Raw genomic sequence first — 19430 nt, forward strand, 5'->3', positions numbered from 1 at the left:
CTAAGTTCTTCGCATTCACCAAGGAGCTTGAGAAGAATAAATGTATTGATGTTCGTCACATTCAATCAAGTGAAAACTCATCAGATCTCTTCACAAAGGCACTTCCTACGACAATATTCAGAAAGCACATATATAATATTGGGATGCGCAATCTACGAAATTTGTGAAGAATTGTTCGTGTCAACATGAGGGGGAGTTTACGTGACTGCACTCTTTTTCCCTTACTATGGTTTTTATCCCAATGGGTTTTTCCTAGTAAGGTTTTTAACGAGGCAGTATAAAAACACGTAATGTATACAATCATTATGATCATCATCACAAGGGGGAGTGTTGAAAAATTATTTAAAAATGTGTTAAATATTTGTGTTGAAAATGTGAATGTTGAATGTTGAAAATTAGGTAAAATTAGGTGTTGAATATTGAAAATTAGTGTGTGATGATGTAGGTAATGATGTATTTTATTTTTGGATTATTTGTAAAAAATTTCTATAAATAGATCTCTCATTTGTGAAGAAAATCACAATTGAGTTGAGAGAAAAATATTATAAAGTGTGTAGTGTGATAATTTTGAGAGTTTGAGATTTTTACTTTTTACCGTAAATTTTTATTTTTTCACAACAATATATAAATTAATTAAATTTAAAACCAAGTATATTTTTAATATTCTTGCTTTTAAAAAATTATAAAAAATATTACTAAAGTATGAGTATCGTGCATTTTAGACTTTTCTTGGGACACGATTAGAATAGACACACTCATTTGCTAAAATTTATTTGTCGGTGGTCATCCCTATTTTCTAGACAAATTATTGCTAGATTTTTGTAGACAGACAAATTCAATTGTTCAAGTTTCTCAGACTGATTGACGAACGCTATCATCCAAATTTACACACCAAAATTTTATATTTGAAGGAATCAGGCCAAATCTTAATATTAGTATTTTGATTTCGACCCTTCCGGTGGTCCTTCCCGCAGATGATCAAGAAAACCAAATTATTAAAATATCCCCCAGTCGTCCTCTCCATACACAGGTCCACACATCGTGCTGTCATCTCTATATCCATAGTGTGTGCTTGTCTGTCTGTATGTTTTGTGACCAATATGGATGTAAATGAACTCCTATACATACAAGTCAAGTGTAGGTATAACTCGGGCACTGGACCGTTGCATATAAGAGTCAACAAGACAAAACGGGCACGCGGGCATTAATTATCCTTCTCCTTTTTCCCTTTGATCTCCGCTACACGTTAGTAAGTAATTTTGAGAATAAATTGATTTTTTGTTTAAGAAAAGAATTTTATTTACGATTTATTCAAAAAAAGATTAGTGCACAATGCTGTCAATGCAAAGTTGTTGAACAGAGGAATCTTGTTTTCAGTTTCATACGGAAGACAACTTTATTTTATATTACTAAAATTATAAAGCTGACAAGTTACATATCATACAGAAGATGATCATAAATGATGGTGATTCTACGTACCAACACTGTGAGCAAAAGGAGATAATGTTGCTTTGTTCGGGTGTTTTCTCGAGAGAGAGAGAGAGTACATAAACAAAGCAAAACTTATTTAATTTTCCCGACCTCCAAGTTGAATCAATGTACTTTATCCATTTCCCCGAGAATTTTTTGCACTCTACATCTCTCTCTGCGCTCAAAACCCAAAAAAAGAAGAAAATTGATCTTTTTATATTTCACGGGTTCTTCCTTCTCAAGAAACCCTTGTGATTCCAGGATATAGGACGGGACAAGCTCGAGCTGTAGCTGAGGAACATGGTGAGATCCAGAATGGCTTCGTTCTCATCGTCAAGGGACTTGATGGCTTTCTTGTTACTGTATTTTTGCTTGAAAGCCTTTTCTGCTGATTCCAATGGATCGTTTTCTTTCAAGAATTTTGGTAAAGATTCGAACTTTACTTCACAGCTTGTTCTGTACGGTGATGCTAAGGTTGATAATGGTAGTTCGTCAGTTCAGATTTCTGGTTCAGGGGTTACTGGCGGGGGGAGGATTGTACTAAAGAATCCCATTAATCTTGTAGATGTGGGCTTGAGGAAGAAGGTGTCTTTTTCAATCTATTTTGTGTTCTCTATGCCTAGGGAACATGGGAATGGATTGGCTTTTTATATGGTTCCTAGTGGATTTATTTTGAATCCTTTTGATGAGAGAAAACATCAGTTCCTTGCTATAGAATTTGATACCTTTAAGGATGAGAAGTATGGCGATGTGAATGGTAATCACGTCGGGGTTGATATTGATAGTATGGTGTCGGTTAAGGTCAGTAATGTTTCATCGTTTCATTTGGAACTGAATAGTGGAGAAAAATTACAATCTTGGATCGATTATGATGCCAGTTCTGAAAGATTCGAAGTTAGATTGAGTAAATTAGGTGCCGATAGGCCAGTCGAACCATTGCTCTTTTACTCCATGAACTTGTCCAAAATGTGGGAAGGGATTGATGTCTCAGTAGGATTAAGCTCTTTAAATGGGAATTCATCTCAGACATGTAACATTTATTCACTACGTTTCGAGTTGAGAACTGTGCCGCATTGGATGCATTCCGAACCAGTGGATCCAAACAAATTCATGCACAAGGGAGAAGACGTGAGAGCTTCAAGAAGAAACGATTGTGCCTTAAAGATACTTACTGCCCTAATTCTTGGATCTGGATTTGGAGCGCTTGGTGCTTTCTTTGTTTTGTCCGTGTGGACCATTCTTGGGAAAAGGCGGCCTGTGGTGCCGGAGGAGTATGATGTCCAACCCGAGGAATCCGAGTACAAAAACTTCAGTGTTTGTGCAGACAAGGCTGCAGAGGATGGTATAAAGTGAGCGCTTAAATTGCAGATTGGTTGGGTGCTTTTTTTTTGGTATATTTTCCTTGTTTTTTGTGCTTGGAATGTGTTGGTTTAGTGTTGTGTTGTAATTTAGTGATCAATCATCATATGGTAAGTTTTAACTATGTTGTGATCATTAGAATACAGCGTAAATGAATGGATAGTTTTTTTTTTTTCGAGTATAAACTTGCAGATTTCTCCAGTAATATTATGAAAATGACTTGTACTTCCAGTTATTATTGTCCCTTTAATGTAATTCTCCTTTGCTAAGATAATCTCATAACAGAGAGCTGTAAAACACATGTAGAAGAAGTCCAAAAAAAAAAAATACATTGCAAAATTGCGATTTCGGTTGTTACATTATGTAAATATGAACCAATAAATCAATAAATATGTACTTCATTGTAACAAGAATGCACTGTTTCTGCTCTGCTCTGTGTTTTCCTGAAATCTGACGACTTTTTGAGCTCTTAAAACCTTGATAGTTTATCGATTGTATGACACGAGGACCAATTTTCACCTGTACCTTTGTGATCCCATTTCTTGCTAATTTTATCAAGTCTGGTGGACATCCAGTTTCTTGCCACGCCTGTCTGTATCTCTTCGTGTGCTTTACAGTTTTAGATGTCGAAAAAATGCTAGCAAAAGGAGAAAAGCCTAACGTTGTGAAGCAACTCTTAGACCAGGTCTTCGATCAAGTTGCTGATGTTTAATATGCTCCCGGGTTTTGTTACAAATGCAACCAGGAAAAGGGTTTGCATAGAAGTTCTCCTCTAGTCTAGGCAATTCTCCTGGTTTTCTTTCGTATGGCGCTCCAACTCTCTTGGTGTGTAAGTTCTTAACCTCTGATGTGAAATCCTCCCAAGAAATTGAGCCCCTATCCAACAAATCTATCAATCTAACAAAATTTAACCTGCATAGCAAAAGATACAAGAGCTAAGGTTCGATTCAGCACATAAATAGAAAGTGGGTAGGGTAAGATCGAATGGTTTTTGTTATGTCAAAAGTTATCACTATTGGTGATGTTAAAACTCAAAGTTTTAATCTTATAAGAATAAGAATCATATGGCCTATTGGTAACTACTCGCATCAATGAACGCAATTGTTGCTTTTACGTATCCGATTCCAATAGTTTATGGGAATAAAAAATGGAATTTTAGTTATAATGCTAATCATAAGGTTGAGCATCTGTTGTGCCAAAAGTTAGAGCTACGGTACAATTACAATTCAAATAATTTAAGCCGTAGAGCAACCTAAACGGTATTGTTTATGCAGTCCTATAGGTTAATAAGAGAAATTGCCGTAGACTGACAATACAAAGGTAAATGGAATTCACAGTTGATTAAATTACCTGTCGGGGTTTATAGTCTTCCTAAACCCGTCGAATTTCCTGTGCCCCTGCACAGCCTTTGCCATATTCCCATCGTATGTGTAAACAAAAACATCACTTTCTAAGGCTATAATGTAATCTAGGGCAGCAAGGCGATTCTGATAGTTGATAAATGGGTCCAACTCTTCTTCTGTTGCAAGAGTCGAGTGAAAGAAAACATTTGGGTATTCTGCCCGAAATGCATCCATGCTGTTGTTACCATAAATTTCTCCAGCCACAATGTATATTCTGGTTGAAGAAGGATACCCCATTGCCTTGAGAAACAGCGCAGCCTCCCTCGGAGACATTGGGCACCCCCCTTGAAGTCTCTTTTCTTTGGGGTCGATTTCTTTCTCTTTCCAATGCTTCACATTATACCTCATTATACGAAGCTCATTGGCCTCAGATGCAGTCAAATTGTTGCTGCAACCTGTGAATGCTAACATATCTTTCTCGTATCTGAGAAAAATTGAGATACATATAAAGTTTAGTTGATTTCAAGAAAATTATTCAAATTTCTGCCGGAAAAATTGGTGAAATTGTCACCTCAGGTGAAGGGCAATAAAGGGTTCACCCTCATCTCTAAGTCTATCCACGAGTTTCTTTCCAAGATCCTCAATCGCAGGAGTGTAGCGAAGGGCCTCATAGTTTGCTCGACATCTTAGCCTCTGGATAGACGAGGCAAGGCCGTTATTTGCAAGCCGTGAGTCTGTATGTGTAAACTTGATCACCTTGTGTCTCTTTAGGAGAGGAAGAATGTCTTTTCTGTAGTAACTAGCCTGTATATATGCCAATCCTCAACCGTTAGATTGAACTGAACTAAAGTTTATGACCATATGTATTTGTTTTCTGTTCTTTAAGTCTATGTACCTTAGACCAAGAAATAGGAGCTTTGTTAACAGGATTCAGTCTAGCAAATCGTTCTGGCAACTTCTCAACTATGTTAATTTCGTCACTTAAAACTTTGATGAATCGTCTCCAATCAAAAATATCCTTAAAACCACTGTGGAGATAACAGAAGCTTAGTACAGATGGAAACAAACGAAAAGAATGAAAATCTTGGTGACGAAGAATCAAACCTAGGATCTGTCCAAAAGCTTTCATGATCAAGGGAAGGTAACACAAGTGTGGCATTCATTATCTTTGCTACTGCAACCATATCACATATCTGTGACGAAAAAAGTAGGAATTCAAATTCGATTTAAGAACGTCTATGGGCTAAAAGGTATGTAAAATTGAAGTTAGGACTCACTCCTGTCCTCATTTGATTCAATCCTCCATTGGCATGAACCAAAATGTAGCCGTTCGTGGCAGCTCCCGTCTCTGCAAGGATTTACAACATATCGATCATTAGAAGAGAAAAGGGCTTGCTGCATCAGTTGGCATACATTTCAGTAGGGGAGATTACATACTTAAACGATTTCTGGGTTGCGAAATGCATTGATAAAAGTGGTCACTATTCGGTTTCGTCCATATTTCTGGGACCTGCCATAAAAGAATATGTAGACATAAGCTCAGGAAAACAATTTCTTTTCCTTCTTACACTGCCTGATTAGCAGGCCATAGATTTCTGATTAGTTTTATGTTTACTAATGAATATAACTCACATGGTGGGACATAATGATCAAATGTTAGGCAATGAAGGCCCATAAATAAACAACACATGAACAATGTTAGAGGGAATGCATCCGTTGAATTTCTTTTCTCTACCTCTCTTCCTTTCTTTTCCCTTCAAACTTCCAAGCGAAGCCTAAAGTTTTTTCCGTACAACACTTGTAATAATATACTAGGGGAAGAAAACCTTTCCATTAGAAAATTCAGGAAAATAATCACAAGAAAAAAAATGTTTATTTTTTTTCAACCTTTTTTTTTGCTAATTGAATTTAGGGAAAATAAGGGGTATAAAGGCCCAACGGTCGTTAATGCATCATTATTATGAAATGTAATTGTGGTCAAAGGAAAAATGAGTAAAATTCCAACGCTCGTATGGTTGCCACCCACCAACTTCTCATGGGTCAAAAATCAACTGATAATATTCCAAACATTCGTTGAATTTAAGGTAATATATAAAAATAACTAATTCTAAATTTAATACTAAATATTACTCACAAATTAACTGCCATGTAAACAAGAAAGTTTCTGAAAGTTTTGTAGTAACAAAATTCAGTAAATGGAAGATGTTGGATATATCTAGTAACAGATACAGATGAATCTTGAAAATCAGAAACTGAAAATCCAATGACTCCATTGAAAAGTCTAAAATTTAATTTCGGTGCACGTAAAAAATCTTGATATAATTTTTTTCTCAGATTAATTTCCATTAATAAATGACATAATATTCTGGTAACTCACCGGAAACTCCTTCATCTTCCGTTTCTGCCCGACTGAACTCGATGACTCTGACCCAAAGATCTCCTTCTGAGCATTAGATGAATATTCGTTCCTGAAATTCGGCCTCACGAAATTTCTGGCGATGTCCGCCGCCGTGCCGCCACCGACGACCATCAGGATAGAAAACTTCAGGAACGCCGACACCACTACCATCATCAAAAGCAACACAAAAACTACACGCCCAAAGTGCTTCCTCTTCGTCAAAGAATTCAAAGCTCCCCCCACAGAAACAACACATTCTTCCACGCACAAAACCCATTTCTCCGGCAGCCTCTTACGTGCCAAGAAGTACCTGACCACCGGGTGGTGATGATGCAAACTATTGTACGGGTACACAACACCGCCATTATTACTATTGAACAATGCTTCTGTATCTATGTCGCTCTTCGAATGCTCTAAGGATATCTGCACCACCTCAGAGGGCTTGTCCTTCTCCTGATCATTCATCGAATCAGGAACGCGGCGGCGGTGATGGGTCACGGTAGCTCCGCCGTGAATTGGGCTGCTGGTGGTGGACGAATTAATTGTGGCTCCGCCGCTTGACATCTCGCGGCGAGAAAACGACGGAAATGGAACAAACCTCTATAGGAAGGAAGATCATGGAAGGAAAGAAAACGCGGGGTGGAAGAACAATGAATCCTCGGTTCGTTTTTTTGTTGTTATAATTATGTATGACGGGGAGAGATTTAAGGAGACAACTCAGAGGGATTCATGTGAATGGGTGACTTTGATTTGTCGTCGTTTAAACTTTGTACTGTATATATAGTAGTCAAGTGTTTCAATGTCATTCCCAAGCCTTTTTTTTCCAATGTAGAATCGAGTGTAACTGAATCTTTTTACACATACAACAACTCATGCTTGATGTTTCGAATTGCTGCGATTTGTATTTCATGGAAATCGAACACGCTTATCTTTTATACTAAATGTAAGAATGAATGTTTGCATTTTCATTTAAAATTATAGTTAATGAGAATAATGTAATTTAAATCTTCGAACCATAAATCAATACTTGCACCACATGGTTTTTTTTAAAAATAATTTAATTTTAAAATTTTTTTTCAAAAATAATGTAAAAAAAAAACATTTCCAAAACTACTGCAATCCGCGCTTATGGAGCGCGAACGCTGCTCACGTGGACCAGCGTCCGTGCTTACGAAGCACGGACGCTAGTCCACGTCAGCGACGTAATATTGTAGCGACGGAATATATATAAAAACCGTCGCTAATTAAACCGTCGTTAAAATGGAATCCGCGACGGTTTATAAACCGTAGAGTTGTTTTAATTTCCACCACAATATTTATTGTATATATATTTTCCACATTATCTATATTGTATAATTAAGTCTCAATATCTTAGGTTGCGTTTAGATTAATAAATTTGATTCGAGGATGTATTTGAGAATGAATTTTAAATGACGCTCATTTGCTGAGTATCTAAAATCCATCCAAATTACTATTATATTATGCATTCAAGTTCACAAACAAAACCCGGTTTTTTTTTGGAACGGTTCATTTAATAAAAGTATCATAAAATACTATTATGAATTTATTACCTGCTTATAACTACCATATTTCGAATTCTAAAAATTACCTAAAATGTTACTTATCATTATATTTATGCTTTTGATTTCTAAACATATCAGATTCGACAAATCTATACAGGCGATAAAAAAAAATCCCGTATAATAAATATTTATGAATAATTACCTAAAATGTTACATTATTATTAAATTTGAAGAATCAGAAAAATTAATTAATTAGATTCAAAATATCTATACATGCGATAATAGCGTGGATTGTTATAATTCAATAACATCTTATATTATATTATATATTAATATATTTTCTTCTTAGTTTTTTTTCATTTTTATTCCTAAAATAATCGTGTATAATAAATATTTAATGATAAGGTCAGGATTTTTTTATTTCGATTTTCTAAAATACTTCTTCCCTCTAATAATTATTATTTGCCACATTAATTTCTAATATTTAATAAATTTATCCAAACTGGAATAGCAACGGGATAATTAAGGGGCAGTGGACCTTATTTTTGTAAATAATTTTTATTTTATTTTTTATACATAACTTCCTTAAATAGTAATTACTTTTCGCTTGTTCTTTATTACATGATGCCACGAACTTGTCATTATAGGGGCGGACAGAAACCAACGTTTGGTAATTGGTTTTTAATTATCAATGGTTTGGTTTGATTGTAAAACCGATATCATCGATTTGGTTCGAGTTTTTATCCTAAATCGATTCAATCCTGTTTTGCTTATCCCTACTTGTCAATACTATAAAATAATATCATTTAAAAAGACAAAAAATAATAAATATTTAATTAATATAAGAAAAACACTAAAGTGGCAAACATTTTATTTATTTATTCGCTTGATTAGGAAGGCAAAGCTGAAACCGGTTAGTTCATAAAAATATTAATCCAACGGCTATAAATGAGGTGTCGAATACATATTTCATTTGATGTAATATGTTAATCCATATAAAAAGACACGTGTGACCTTTTTACGATCATTGAATCAATTATTGGGTCTCAGAGTGATGTCCAAGTCAGAATACAGCTATTTGGCATCGTGGAGAGTTGTGATTGGTCAGGCCATGGAGGCTTGACAGGACAGAATTCCCCACGAGAAGCTGGCCTCTGTCGGCTTCAATTTAAGGTTTCCGCGTCTGAAATTATGAAACTCTTTTTAATCATTAAATGAGTTGCTATATCGGTTGGAAAGCGCCACCGAATCTTTCATGTTTTAACATTCTATAACTTAGGATGTTTATTGGATCGGATTAAATCGGAACCAATCAAGATCTAATATGATATTATCAGTTATTCAATCTCGAATCAGTTAAATCGGTTCCAAGTTGGACCAAATCTACCACTAATTTTGAATCGAATTAGGTTGCGAAAAAACGTATTGGAAAAAATTTGAATCCGATCTGATTGAATTTGATCCGAAAATGGTAAATATCATAATTAATTTATGAACTATCATATCTATAATTTTTCCAAATGATTTTGAACAGTTTATTACTCGATAGTTATCATTCATATTCTAAATTTAATAAGTAATATATTTAATTGAGTATGTTGTTTGATTATTAACTTTTTAATTACATGATTGAATTTTTTTTGTAAAATTTCAATTTGGATACAATCCGGTTCAATTCAATTCTAGTTTTAGATTCAGCTATACTTTCAATCTGGTAAATCCTATATAAATTCTTACGGGTTGGACTGGTTCCATTACCTCACAATCGAAAATCAATTTAATTTGATCCATAGGACATCCTATCCAACCCAATAACATCCCTACATATGTTTTATACATTTGGAGGTATATATACTACACATGTATCCTACGTGTATGATTTATCATTTACAATTCAAATGGTATTTATATTTTAATATCTATCTGTTATATAGTAATTTGAAGTTTTTTTTTATTTCAGTCATTTTTCAATATTTTTATTTATATTTCGACTTCAACCACTTATTTCTTCGTGAGACGTGTCGATTTGGTACATATTTTGAATGAAATTTAATATTTTTGACATAATAAATAATATTTTTCATATGTCGGCTGGATAAAAGATCTGTCTCATAAAATTAACTTATGATATCCCAAGAGATAGATTTGGCTCATTCTCGACAGTTCGGTAGAATTCATGCCTAATATCCAGGTAGATCAGGAGATCTTCTTAATGGCCAAGGTTCAGTAGGAGATCATCTCATTTATCCTGATCCGTCAGGTCATCTAGAGACCTATCTTGAGCTCCATTTATCCAGATTTGTTGAGAGATCATCCGGGGACTCAACAAGCCGACCTCCCATATTTCCATAATTTCATCGATTAGCAAGGCGTTATTGACCTCCCGAGCATACCTCCTAGCTTGGTCATATCTGCCATCCCAGTACATATCATCGCAACAATTGAGAAGTCTTGGCTGAGTTTTGGACTGGCTCAATACATGTATGACAAATGCATCTCTCAAATCACGAGCTCTCACTTAGATACATCAATATGTATTCCACATAAATAAAGATTGTAGAGATTTAATCTAAACTTATCTAGGATTTTGAGAATCCAGAGTCCAACAAGGGAATGATTCCAACAGATTTAGTATCCTACAAAGACTAGAATTTTAGTCGTCAAAGAACTTTACTCACATAATAAATATTCTCCTATAAATATCTAGTTCCGGTCATTTTTTATTCACTTATTCTGAACACACATAATACTCTATCTATTTTGTCTACGCTGGAACAACCTTCCAACGCTCTTATAATCTTCGTGTTTGTGTTTCCAAATCCGAATGTATGAGCCGTACTCCCAAAACGAGATCCAATCTCCCAACAGGCCTCATGATTTTCATCAACATTATATTATATTTTGTCATTCTCATTATTTAATAATTTTTCAATTCTCAATATATTTAATTATTTTTCAGTTTTCATTTCTAGTGTGTATAATATATATACATACAGACACCACATGATTATTGGGAGGATGTATCGTGTTCGAGACTCGTTGTAAATATTCACACCTTAATTAATTAGAATTCAAAATTTGGGCTACACTGAGTAATTTTGATTTGATAAAAACACAAAAGATCTGGATTTCAAATCACAATAATCGAACATTTATTTGAAATATTATATTTTTTAATATAAGAATTTAAATTGAGAATTGATACATCCGAAATGTTCATGTATAAAAAATATAGACTGGATTTACAATTCTTGATTTAGAGGTATTCAATTTCAATGTAAGAATTATTCATTTATTTATAAACAGTAGTGGAATTCGTTACATTATCTATTTACATTTGTGTGTTATATCGATTGAAAAATAGCAATTAAATTTTTGTAAACTTTAAAAAAAATTACTTATATTTTTATCATTTATAAATTTTTTTAAGCAGTCGTGAATTTTGGGGTCAGATATGTATATTCTGTAATTATAAGAATGAATAATGTTTCTAATTAATAAATTTTACAAGAACCCTCAGTTTTTTGGGTATTTTTTTTAAAAAAAATGCGAAGGGTGAATATTAAATATTTATTTATGAATCTTTTGCATTGTATTCCCTCCTTCCCCTTCTGTTATTGGGCCTAAATAAGAACTTTGTTTCTTTGTTATTTTATTATTGGGTTGTGATCCAAGCCCATTTCTTACCAAAGGCCCATTCAAGAAACTCCTGAATCTAGGACTAGGCATTCTTGAAGATGGCTGAAAATTTTTCTTTAGTGGAATCATGATCAACTGATTCACTTTCGAGACGTATTCGGCTGCTCTTTAGGTCATTGATCGAGGTCCGATATACGGCATTCATTGAGTTATTTGCACCAAATTCCATTGTGAAATATAAAAAATGTGTATTTCACTTTCATGAAAAATAAATATGTTTTTAAGCTCATGACATTTTATAAAAATTGCACGATCTACTCTTGCTAACACGGTTTTTTTAACACGTGCCCGTGTTGTGGCTAAGAAACCAACGTGAAGTCAACATCAAGTTGATATTTCCCCTACAAGAAACCATGGAATCTTGCTCGAAGATTCCATGATTTCTTGATCAAAGATTTCATTGTTTCCTGCTCAACCTTTCTGTGTGGATCTCGAAAATTATATTTCCACCCACTCTTGAAACAAAAACAAATGTGCTTGAACGGGACACTTCTTGTCGAATTGCTGGTCCAAATGAAATTGGAGAGAAGATTGTTAAATTAATGGTGAACTGCTTTCTCGGAAGTTCACGGCCACTATACAATTAACAATTCCCTAACTCGAGTTTAATAATCTTGGTCATATATTGGCGTAAGGTTGGTTTCTTTTTGAGAAAAATTTGATTCAATTTGTAATTTGAGAAATTAGTGAATAAAAGAAAATAAATATGAGTTGTATTCAAGGTCCGACTATATATATTGAATTTGAATTTCTTTGTCTCTCATTTTTGTTCAAGCAAGACTTGAAACTATTAGAACAGTTCAAGAAATCTTATTTGACCGAGTTTACAAGAAAAAAATACACACACTCCAATAATAAGCAACCTCAATTGAATGGTACGTTGTTGAATGGGCCAAATGACCAACGATATTTACACAACTTGTCCAATCTATAAATATTAGTTGCCTCAACAATTGCCGGTCCTATAATACAAAAACCCATCGTCCCCCTCTTAGAAAAAATTGGCAAAATTGCGAAAAGAAATAAGGTCCAACACGACGAAGAAGAAGAAGAAGAAGAAGAGATGCCTTGTCTTGATATTTCCACAAACGTGAATCTTGATGGAGTTGACACTGATCCCATCTTCTCCGAGCTCACGAAAGCCGTCTCTCAGATTGTCGGAAAACCCGAAAACGTAAGTGATTTTTTTGCTCTTGTTTATATGAATTCCAGTTTGAATATGCTTAATTTGAGGTGGAAGTCGTTTAACCAGAAGCATGATCAACAATGGCTTAATTTCGGCTTCTCCATGTGAAAATCAATGGTGAAAGTGAACAACTTTAGGAATGAAACAGTAGATTTCTGCAAAAAAATTGGAGACATTTCAAAATTGTAAAATATCATAGTTACGGAAAATCTAACTTACCCAATTTCGTTTTCCAAAATCAAATACTTCAATCTAAACACGATATTTTACTCCGTTGTCCAAACTCACTATTGTTTGTCTTTCTAATGAGATGGATAATGATTATAATTTAGGTTTTTCTTCGTACATGCTAATTATATAAGTGGAAACTTAAACTTAAACTTAAACTCACACTCTAGCTAGGTTTTCCTTTATTTTCTTTTATTTTTTGTTCGTTAATTAAAATTACAGAAAATAAGATTACATAAAACTAATACATTTGGAACGATTTTTATAATTCATTTAATTTATTTAAGATCAAAATATAATTATAAAAAAAAGTGACTTAAAAATAAATAATAAAATAAAATAAAAATAAAACAATACTTGGACTCCTCTATTATTTATTCGAGGGTCCACTTGTGTTCATGTCACGATTGGCACAGACAAGGATAATAATGGAGCACCAGGACGGTTGTACAAAAGCTTTAGACCACAAGTTGACAAGCAACTCTCCTCCAATTAGTTGATGCAAGAAATTATAATCAATAAATAGTCTACCCCACTTGTATACTTTATAATTTATTATTTTAAAATAAAAAACAATAAACTTTCATGTTCTATCATGGCGGGGAATAAGGAGGATTTGACCTGATCCTGAATTTTATCTCTATTATTATATTTTATTGTATATATAAAAAATATGAGATCATTAAATTCAAAATATTTAATTTTGTAATTATTGTTTTTATATAATATTTTATTAAAAATCTCTTCAAATCCGTCTATATATTTTATGTGAGAAAAAAATTCTAAACAAATTTTCTAAATTGAAAACAATTTCGTTTTAATTGATTAGTATTATTTGATCAGCTGAAAAAAATGATAACATCGTGTGCATCTTTCACCGGTTCGTATAATTTCTGCAATGGAATACAACATTTTTTTTGGATTTTTTCGTTTGCCACTTATATTTATTGTATTTGAAACATACATTTTTTTTTATTAAGTACAAATATCATAACATGCAACTGAGATAAATATCAAATTGAGGAGAAGTAAATGCAAAAAAGCACAATATTTATCTTTGTTATATTTTAAAATAAGACTTGAAACTTTTGGATATATTAGGGTATCTGAGCTTTTGGCTTTTCAAATGCTGGGTTCAAAAAAATATGTTTGGCTGCATTTGAGAAGGTGCGGTACACGCACACTCTAACATGGCATGTGTTGTACACGCGCGCGTGGGACAACTTTAATTTTTTCCCTTCCTTTTGCTATGTTTGTTTGTGATTAGGTTTTGTGTGAGACGGTTTCACGAATTTTTATCTATGTGACGGTTCAATCTTATCGATATTCACAATAAAAAGTAATACTCTTATCATAAAAAGTAATATTTTTTCATGGATGACCTAAATAAAATATCCGTCTCACAAAATACGATCCGTAAAATCGTCTTACACAAATTTTAGTCTTTGTATGTTTGTTTTATTTTTGTTCTTACGACTTTTTTTTTTCTGAGGACTATTTTCGTTTTAAATTTTATGTTTTTTTTATTTTTAGTTTTTTTATGGTGTTCTTATTTATAGTTTAATTTTAAATTTTATTATTTTATTCTTAGTTTTTTTTATGGTGTAATGATTATTTTATTTTTATTGCAATATTTTCATCAAAAATATTTTTTCCTTACACAAAACTACAAAGAAAATAAAAATCGTTATGAGAGATAATAATTATAAATTAATTATTAAATTAAAATATACAATAAATTTATTTAAAAATATATATTTCATTATTAAATTAATTAAGATCAATATATACTAATGATATTATATTATATAACTGTAGATTACAAATGAAGATGATAAAAAAAAATGTAGATTGATGGGTTGATTAGTGAGATCCAATAAGAAGTTATTTTTCTGGTTTTTGATTGTGTGAATATGTCTATAGAAGTTGTAAGTTTTTTAAATTTTGATGTAAAAATGATAAGATATCGGTATCGTCATCGTCATCGTGTGGTTTACAACCTAGATTGTATTATATTTGCAATTATAATTTAAAATATATTATCTTAAATGATATATTCATGTATGAATTAATGAATGATGTCCAGTTTGTGATGATTCTGATGAAAGGATCGGTAGCACTGACCTTTGGAGGGAACAAAGAACCCGCAGCACTGGCTGAGATCATATCCATGAGTGGCATTGACTCTCAAGTTAAAAGAAAGCTCATTGCTACAATTGGTTCCATTTTACAAAATACACTTTCCATTCCCAAGACTCGATTTGTTCTCAAGGTTTTTAATGTAAAGAGTACCCAAAATACCTCTAAATTGTAACCCACTTTTTCAATTATTCTGCTCTGCCTGCACTTTTTCTGTGTTTTGATTCAATAAAATTTTATCCCGACTTCATTACACTAGTCTTGTTATATTGTAGTACGTTCTTTGATCGTTTTTTTTGTCATACTTAATACTTTATGTACATTTGCTAATCTCAAGTCTCAACACATTAACAAAAAAGTCTTATGAGATCGTCTTATAGATCAAATTTGTGATATGAATTTTTTATATGATCAGGTTCATTTCGAATAAGACATACTCCGCACTAGGTAATGTACGGCCGTTATAATATAAAATTTAGGTTGTCTGATTTATTATCGCACACCTATGCAGTTTGATGTCGATTGAAAATCAGCTTATGTTCATTACTCCAAGTTTGCACGCTTAATCATATTAATTAAGGTAGAAAGTGCGATAATTAATTATTTGTAATTGAACTATAATTATGAAAGTAATTGATTTTTTGCCGGTTCTAAAATCATGGTAGAGTTGTGACAACCATGCCGCCTGTTCTTATTTGAATTAAGTATTGAGATGTTAAATTGAGTTTCAAATTAATATGTTATAAAAAGAAATATTTATCAGTGTTAATGCATTCATCTATCTTGTAAAATATTTGAAAACAAATAAGAAATAAATATACAATTAAATGTAAAATAGTTTCAATTTATTTTTGATATTCAAATTTGAATATGATGTCTTATGAAAATATAATTTATATTTAAGTGTTTATACTTGTTATATCATTTAATTTAATTTCGATTATGAATTTTAATTTTGTGTTATTTTTATATATTTTCAATTTCTTTTTTAAAACTTCAAATTTGAATATGACGTCTTTTCAAAATCTAAATTACATTTTCATTTAATTTTAAAAGTTTTTCGTCTTGAAATTTTGTTATATAGAATGTTTGTAAATTAATATTATTATTATTATTGTTTTCTTAATTGGAACTTTAATGTTAGTAGTTTTAAGTTTTAACATGTTTTAAAAAATAATTAAAATTTTTAATCAAAATTTATTCATCTAATAAATAACAAAAATTTTGATTTTTTGAAAATATTTTTTATTTTTTAAAAATTTTGATAGACAAAATAATATAGGCTTTTTAACTATCTTTTTCTATTTATTTATTTGTAATAGTTCCACTCGATAGATATAAAGAAGTCACTATAATAACAGAAGATTGTTATCCAATGTTATTTCAAACTATATAAATATTTTTGATATAACAATATTCTACGATAATATTTAAAATTTAAATATATTCTTTATATTACAGCAATAATTTTTAATTATTATGTAATCACTAATATTTATTGATTTTAATAATTAATTACATAATAACACTTTGTGCATCGCATACTGATCTTTTTTAAAACAACAGTAAAATATAAGGCGATGAATAAACACACTGAAAGGACCAAAAAATGTACTCTCACAAATTATAAGGGCTTAAATGTAACTCGTGAAATAAAAGGACCAAAAGATGCAAATGCAACTCAAAATTTCATAATAAAAATTATTATTTTTGGCTGACTTCGACAGAACAGTAGATAAGAAACTGCGGGAGAAGGAAGAGAGCCTGCGGCTGCGAGATAGGGTTTATAGACGATGCCGTGTTTGAACCTGTCGACTAACGTGAGCCTGGAGGGCGTGGACACCTCCACCATCCTCTCTGAAGCAACCTCCACTGTAGCCAAGATCATCGGAAAACCCGAGGCTGTCTGTATCTTTTTTTTTGGTTTCCAGTGGTTAACTGAATTGGAATCAATTTTCATCAAGTTTCTATTGAGGAATTTTCTTTATTTTTTTATATGTTTTATTGGATTCCATCTGTTTATTTTCTTGTTTCATTTTTTTTTCCACAGCCTTATGCTTCACTTTGAAGCAACTGACGTAATGCGATTAATTTTTTATGACATTCTGAAAATTTTGTGGCAGATTTGTGGTTCCTTGGCTATAAAAGATGTAGAATTTCCTGGCATGTTGGATTATTAATTATTTGGGTCTGCTTGTTAATATTCTTTGGGTCATCTGTGAAGTAGAAACCTACAGTGAGTGGAGGTCTTTAGCTGGAGCCCAAACATGAAATAGTAGCATTCTAAGCTAGAGAGTTACTAAAACTTATTAGCAACTCCCCAATTCTTTATTTAGCCAATATAAGACTTGGTATATTGCTAAGGCTTTCAAAAGACTATGCCCATGCCGGTACATTTTGGATGTTTTCAATCGTCTATCAGTATTTATTGCACACAAGCACGGAAGCACCTTAATTGATTATTAATGTTAATACACATCAGGCTATTAATACTGACCCAATGGAAGAGCCTGACATAAGTGACTAATACTATAGATGGGAGAGTCTATATTTAAAGATACGTATCATAATGCGAGATCCCAACTTAAAAACTAGTATTATTGGTGGGACTTGGGAGAGCTCGACTTAAAAGATTAATGTTATAGGTGGGAAAGCCTTTGGTCACTGCACAATTGTTTATGGAGCCAATATAGAACATTTAATAGTTAAGACGAGGAATTGTTCTGTGAAAATGGTATGGTGGTTGTTATAGTGTCAAAGTTGACATTGCAATTTGAATGTGGTAATGCTTTCCTTTTCTGTTAAGTTGGTGCACTATGAAAAGACTACTCCCAAATTCTAATGATGCGATCACAAAATTTGGGAACCATGTTCGTATTCTTGAGTCTGAGGTTTATTCTATGTTGGTGCTTTTAAGTGTCAACCATATAAGAAGATGTGCCGGACTTGAGTTGATGACTTAATATTGACGGGATACCTATAACTTGAATCTACTTTACAGTTTACACTTTCCTTGATTCGTAATTCAATGTTTCGATCCTTGCTCCGATTTTAGGATTGCTATTACAAAGAGCCTTACGGCCTTGATCATGAAACATATTACTTGTTGAATCATGTGAATTGCGTGAAAGTAGAATACATTTTTTATTCTACTTAAGGAATCCAACCTTCTTCTTTGCAGTATGTGATGATTGTGTTGAAGGGATCTGTACCGATAGCGTTTGGAGGGACAGAACAGCCTGCTGCCTATGGAGAGCTGGTTTCTATCGGAGGTCTCAACCCTGATGTGAACAAAAAGCTGAGTGGTGCTATTGCCAACATACTGGAGACCAAGTTGTCTGTCTCAAAGTCACGATTCTTCCTCAAATTTGAGGATACAAAGGCAAGGAAGTCAACCCTTTAAGTTGTTTTTTGAATGTGCTTGGATTTGCTCTTGGGTCTTCTCATTGCATTCTTGCTGCTTGTTTAGGTCAGTAAGAGCCAAGAAAATGCACAATGTCTGCATGCTTTACACCAGTACTAAATCATGTGAATGAACTTTCACTATTGATCAGATCGTCCATGTAATTGTGATATCAAGTACTGGTTTGCTAGTGTTTGTAATTGCATATAATTAATTGTTTATATTGTCTTAAATAATCGACTCCATATATTGTCATGTTGTTGCACTCGTTGATATCTGTTTGCTTTTTGCAGGGCTCCAACTTTGGGTGGAATGGGTCAACCTTCTAGGTTTATTTTGTCTGATTTTTCACCCCTTCAGAAACTTTGATGTACTGAATAATATGTATCCGAATTCTGATTAACCATCTTGGACAGCTTCTGGTGGTTATGCTCGTCATCTGTTTACCTTGTATTGAATGGCCCTTCATCGACATGATACTTTTACTTGGTTTTGTATGGTTTCCGGGAATATTTTTGATTCTTTATCTATGGTATGGACGAATGCTACTGCCTATTTTAGTTTGCTAATTTATTCTCATGCATATTTCTGGTATTAATGCTGTTCCAAAACATGACAACATCTGTTTCATACGAGATCTCCACCCCCACCCCCCCGCTGAAATTCTAAGTTTCACCAATTC

At 32.9% G+C, this 19430-nt stretch overlaps 4 protein-coding genes across 6 annotated transcripts; 3 read left to right on the plus strand and 1 right to left on the minus strand.

The window, feature by feature from the left end:
- The first annotated feature begins 1090 nt into the window (after positions 1-1090).
- LOC140969076 (lectin-like protein LEC) lies at positions 1091-3332 on the plus strand. Its single transcript, XM_073430290.1, has 2 exons — positions 1091-1249; positions 1732-3332. Exon 2 carries the CDS (start codon positions 1771-1773, stop codon positions 2821-2823), a length of 1053 nt encoding a protein of 350 aa, XP_073286391.1. The 5' UTR covers positions 1091-1249; positions 1732-1770; the 3' UTR covers positions 2824-3332.
- LOC140969074 (O-fucosyltransferase 19-like) lies at positions 3137-7350 on the minus strand. The gene is made up of 8 exons (XM_073430289.1): positions 6550-7350; positions 5610-5682; positions 5450-5520; positions 5277-5365; positions 5068-5200; positions 4744-4976; positions 4180-4656; positions 3137-3741 (listed from the first exon to the last, which is right to left on the minus strand). The coding sequence occupies exons 1-8, from the start codon at positions 7132-7134 to the stop codon at positions 3486-3488; spliced, it is 1917 nt and encodes a 638-aa protein (XP_073286390.1). The 5' UTR covers positions 7135-7350; the 3' UTR covers positions 3137-3485.
- Positions 7351-12731: 5381 nt separating this feature from the next.
- Positions 12732-15601, plus strand: LOC140969088 (uncharacterized). Its single transcript, XM_073430306.1, has 2 exons — positions 12732-12966; positions 15293-15601. The coding sequence occupies exons 1-2, from the start codon at positions 12856-12858 to the stop codon at positions 15518-15520; spliced, it is 339 nt and encodes a 112-aa protein (XP_073286407.1). The 5' UTR covers positions 12732-12855; the 3' UTR covers positions 15521-15601.
- A 1431-nt stretch (positions 15602-17032) lies between these two features.
- Positions 17033-19222, plus strand: LOC140969067 (uncharacterized). Of its 3 annotated transcripts, none has more exons than XR_012173870.1 (4): positions 17033-17249; positions 18527-18727; positions 18815-18924; positions 19042-19222. XR_012173870.1 is itself a non-coding variant. In XM_073430282.1 (4 exons), the coding sequence occupies exons 1-3, from the start codon at positions 17139-17141 to the stop codon at positions 18866-18868; spliced, it is 366 nt and encodes a 121-aa protein (XP_073286383.1). In that variant the 5' UTR covers positions 17033-17138; the 3' UTR covers positions 18869-18908; positions 19042-19222. The 3 variants fall into 3 exon arrangements, 2 of the variants coding, with proteins under 2 accessions (XP_073286383.1, XP_073286386.1); XM_073430282.1 differs by having other exon boundaries at positions 18815-18908; XM_073430285.1 differs by lacking the exon at positions 18815-18924.
- Positions 19223-19430: the final 208 nt, after the last annotated feature.

The sequence above is a fragment of the Primulina huaijiensis genome, unplaced genomic scaffold (assembly GCF_012295235.1).
Source record: "Primulina huaijiensis isolate GDHJ02 unplaced genomic scaffold, ASM1229523v2 scaffold40231, whole genome shotgun sequence".
Taxonomy (NCBI): Eukaryota; Viridiplantae; Streptophyta; class Magnoliopsida; order Lamiales; family Gesneriaceae; genus Primulina; species Primulina huaijiensis.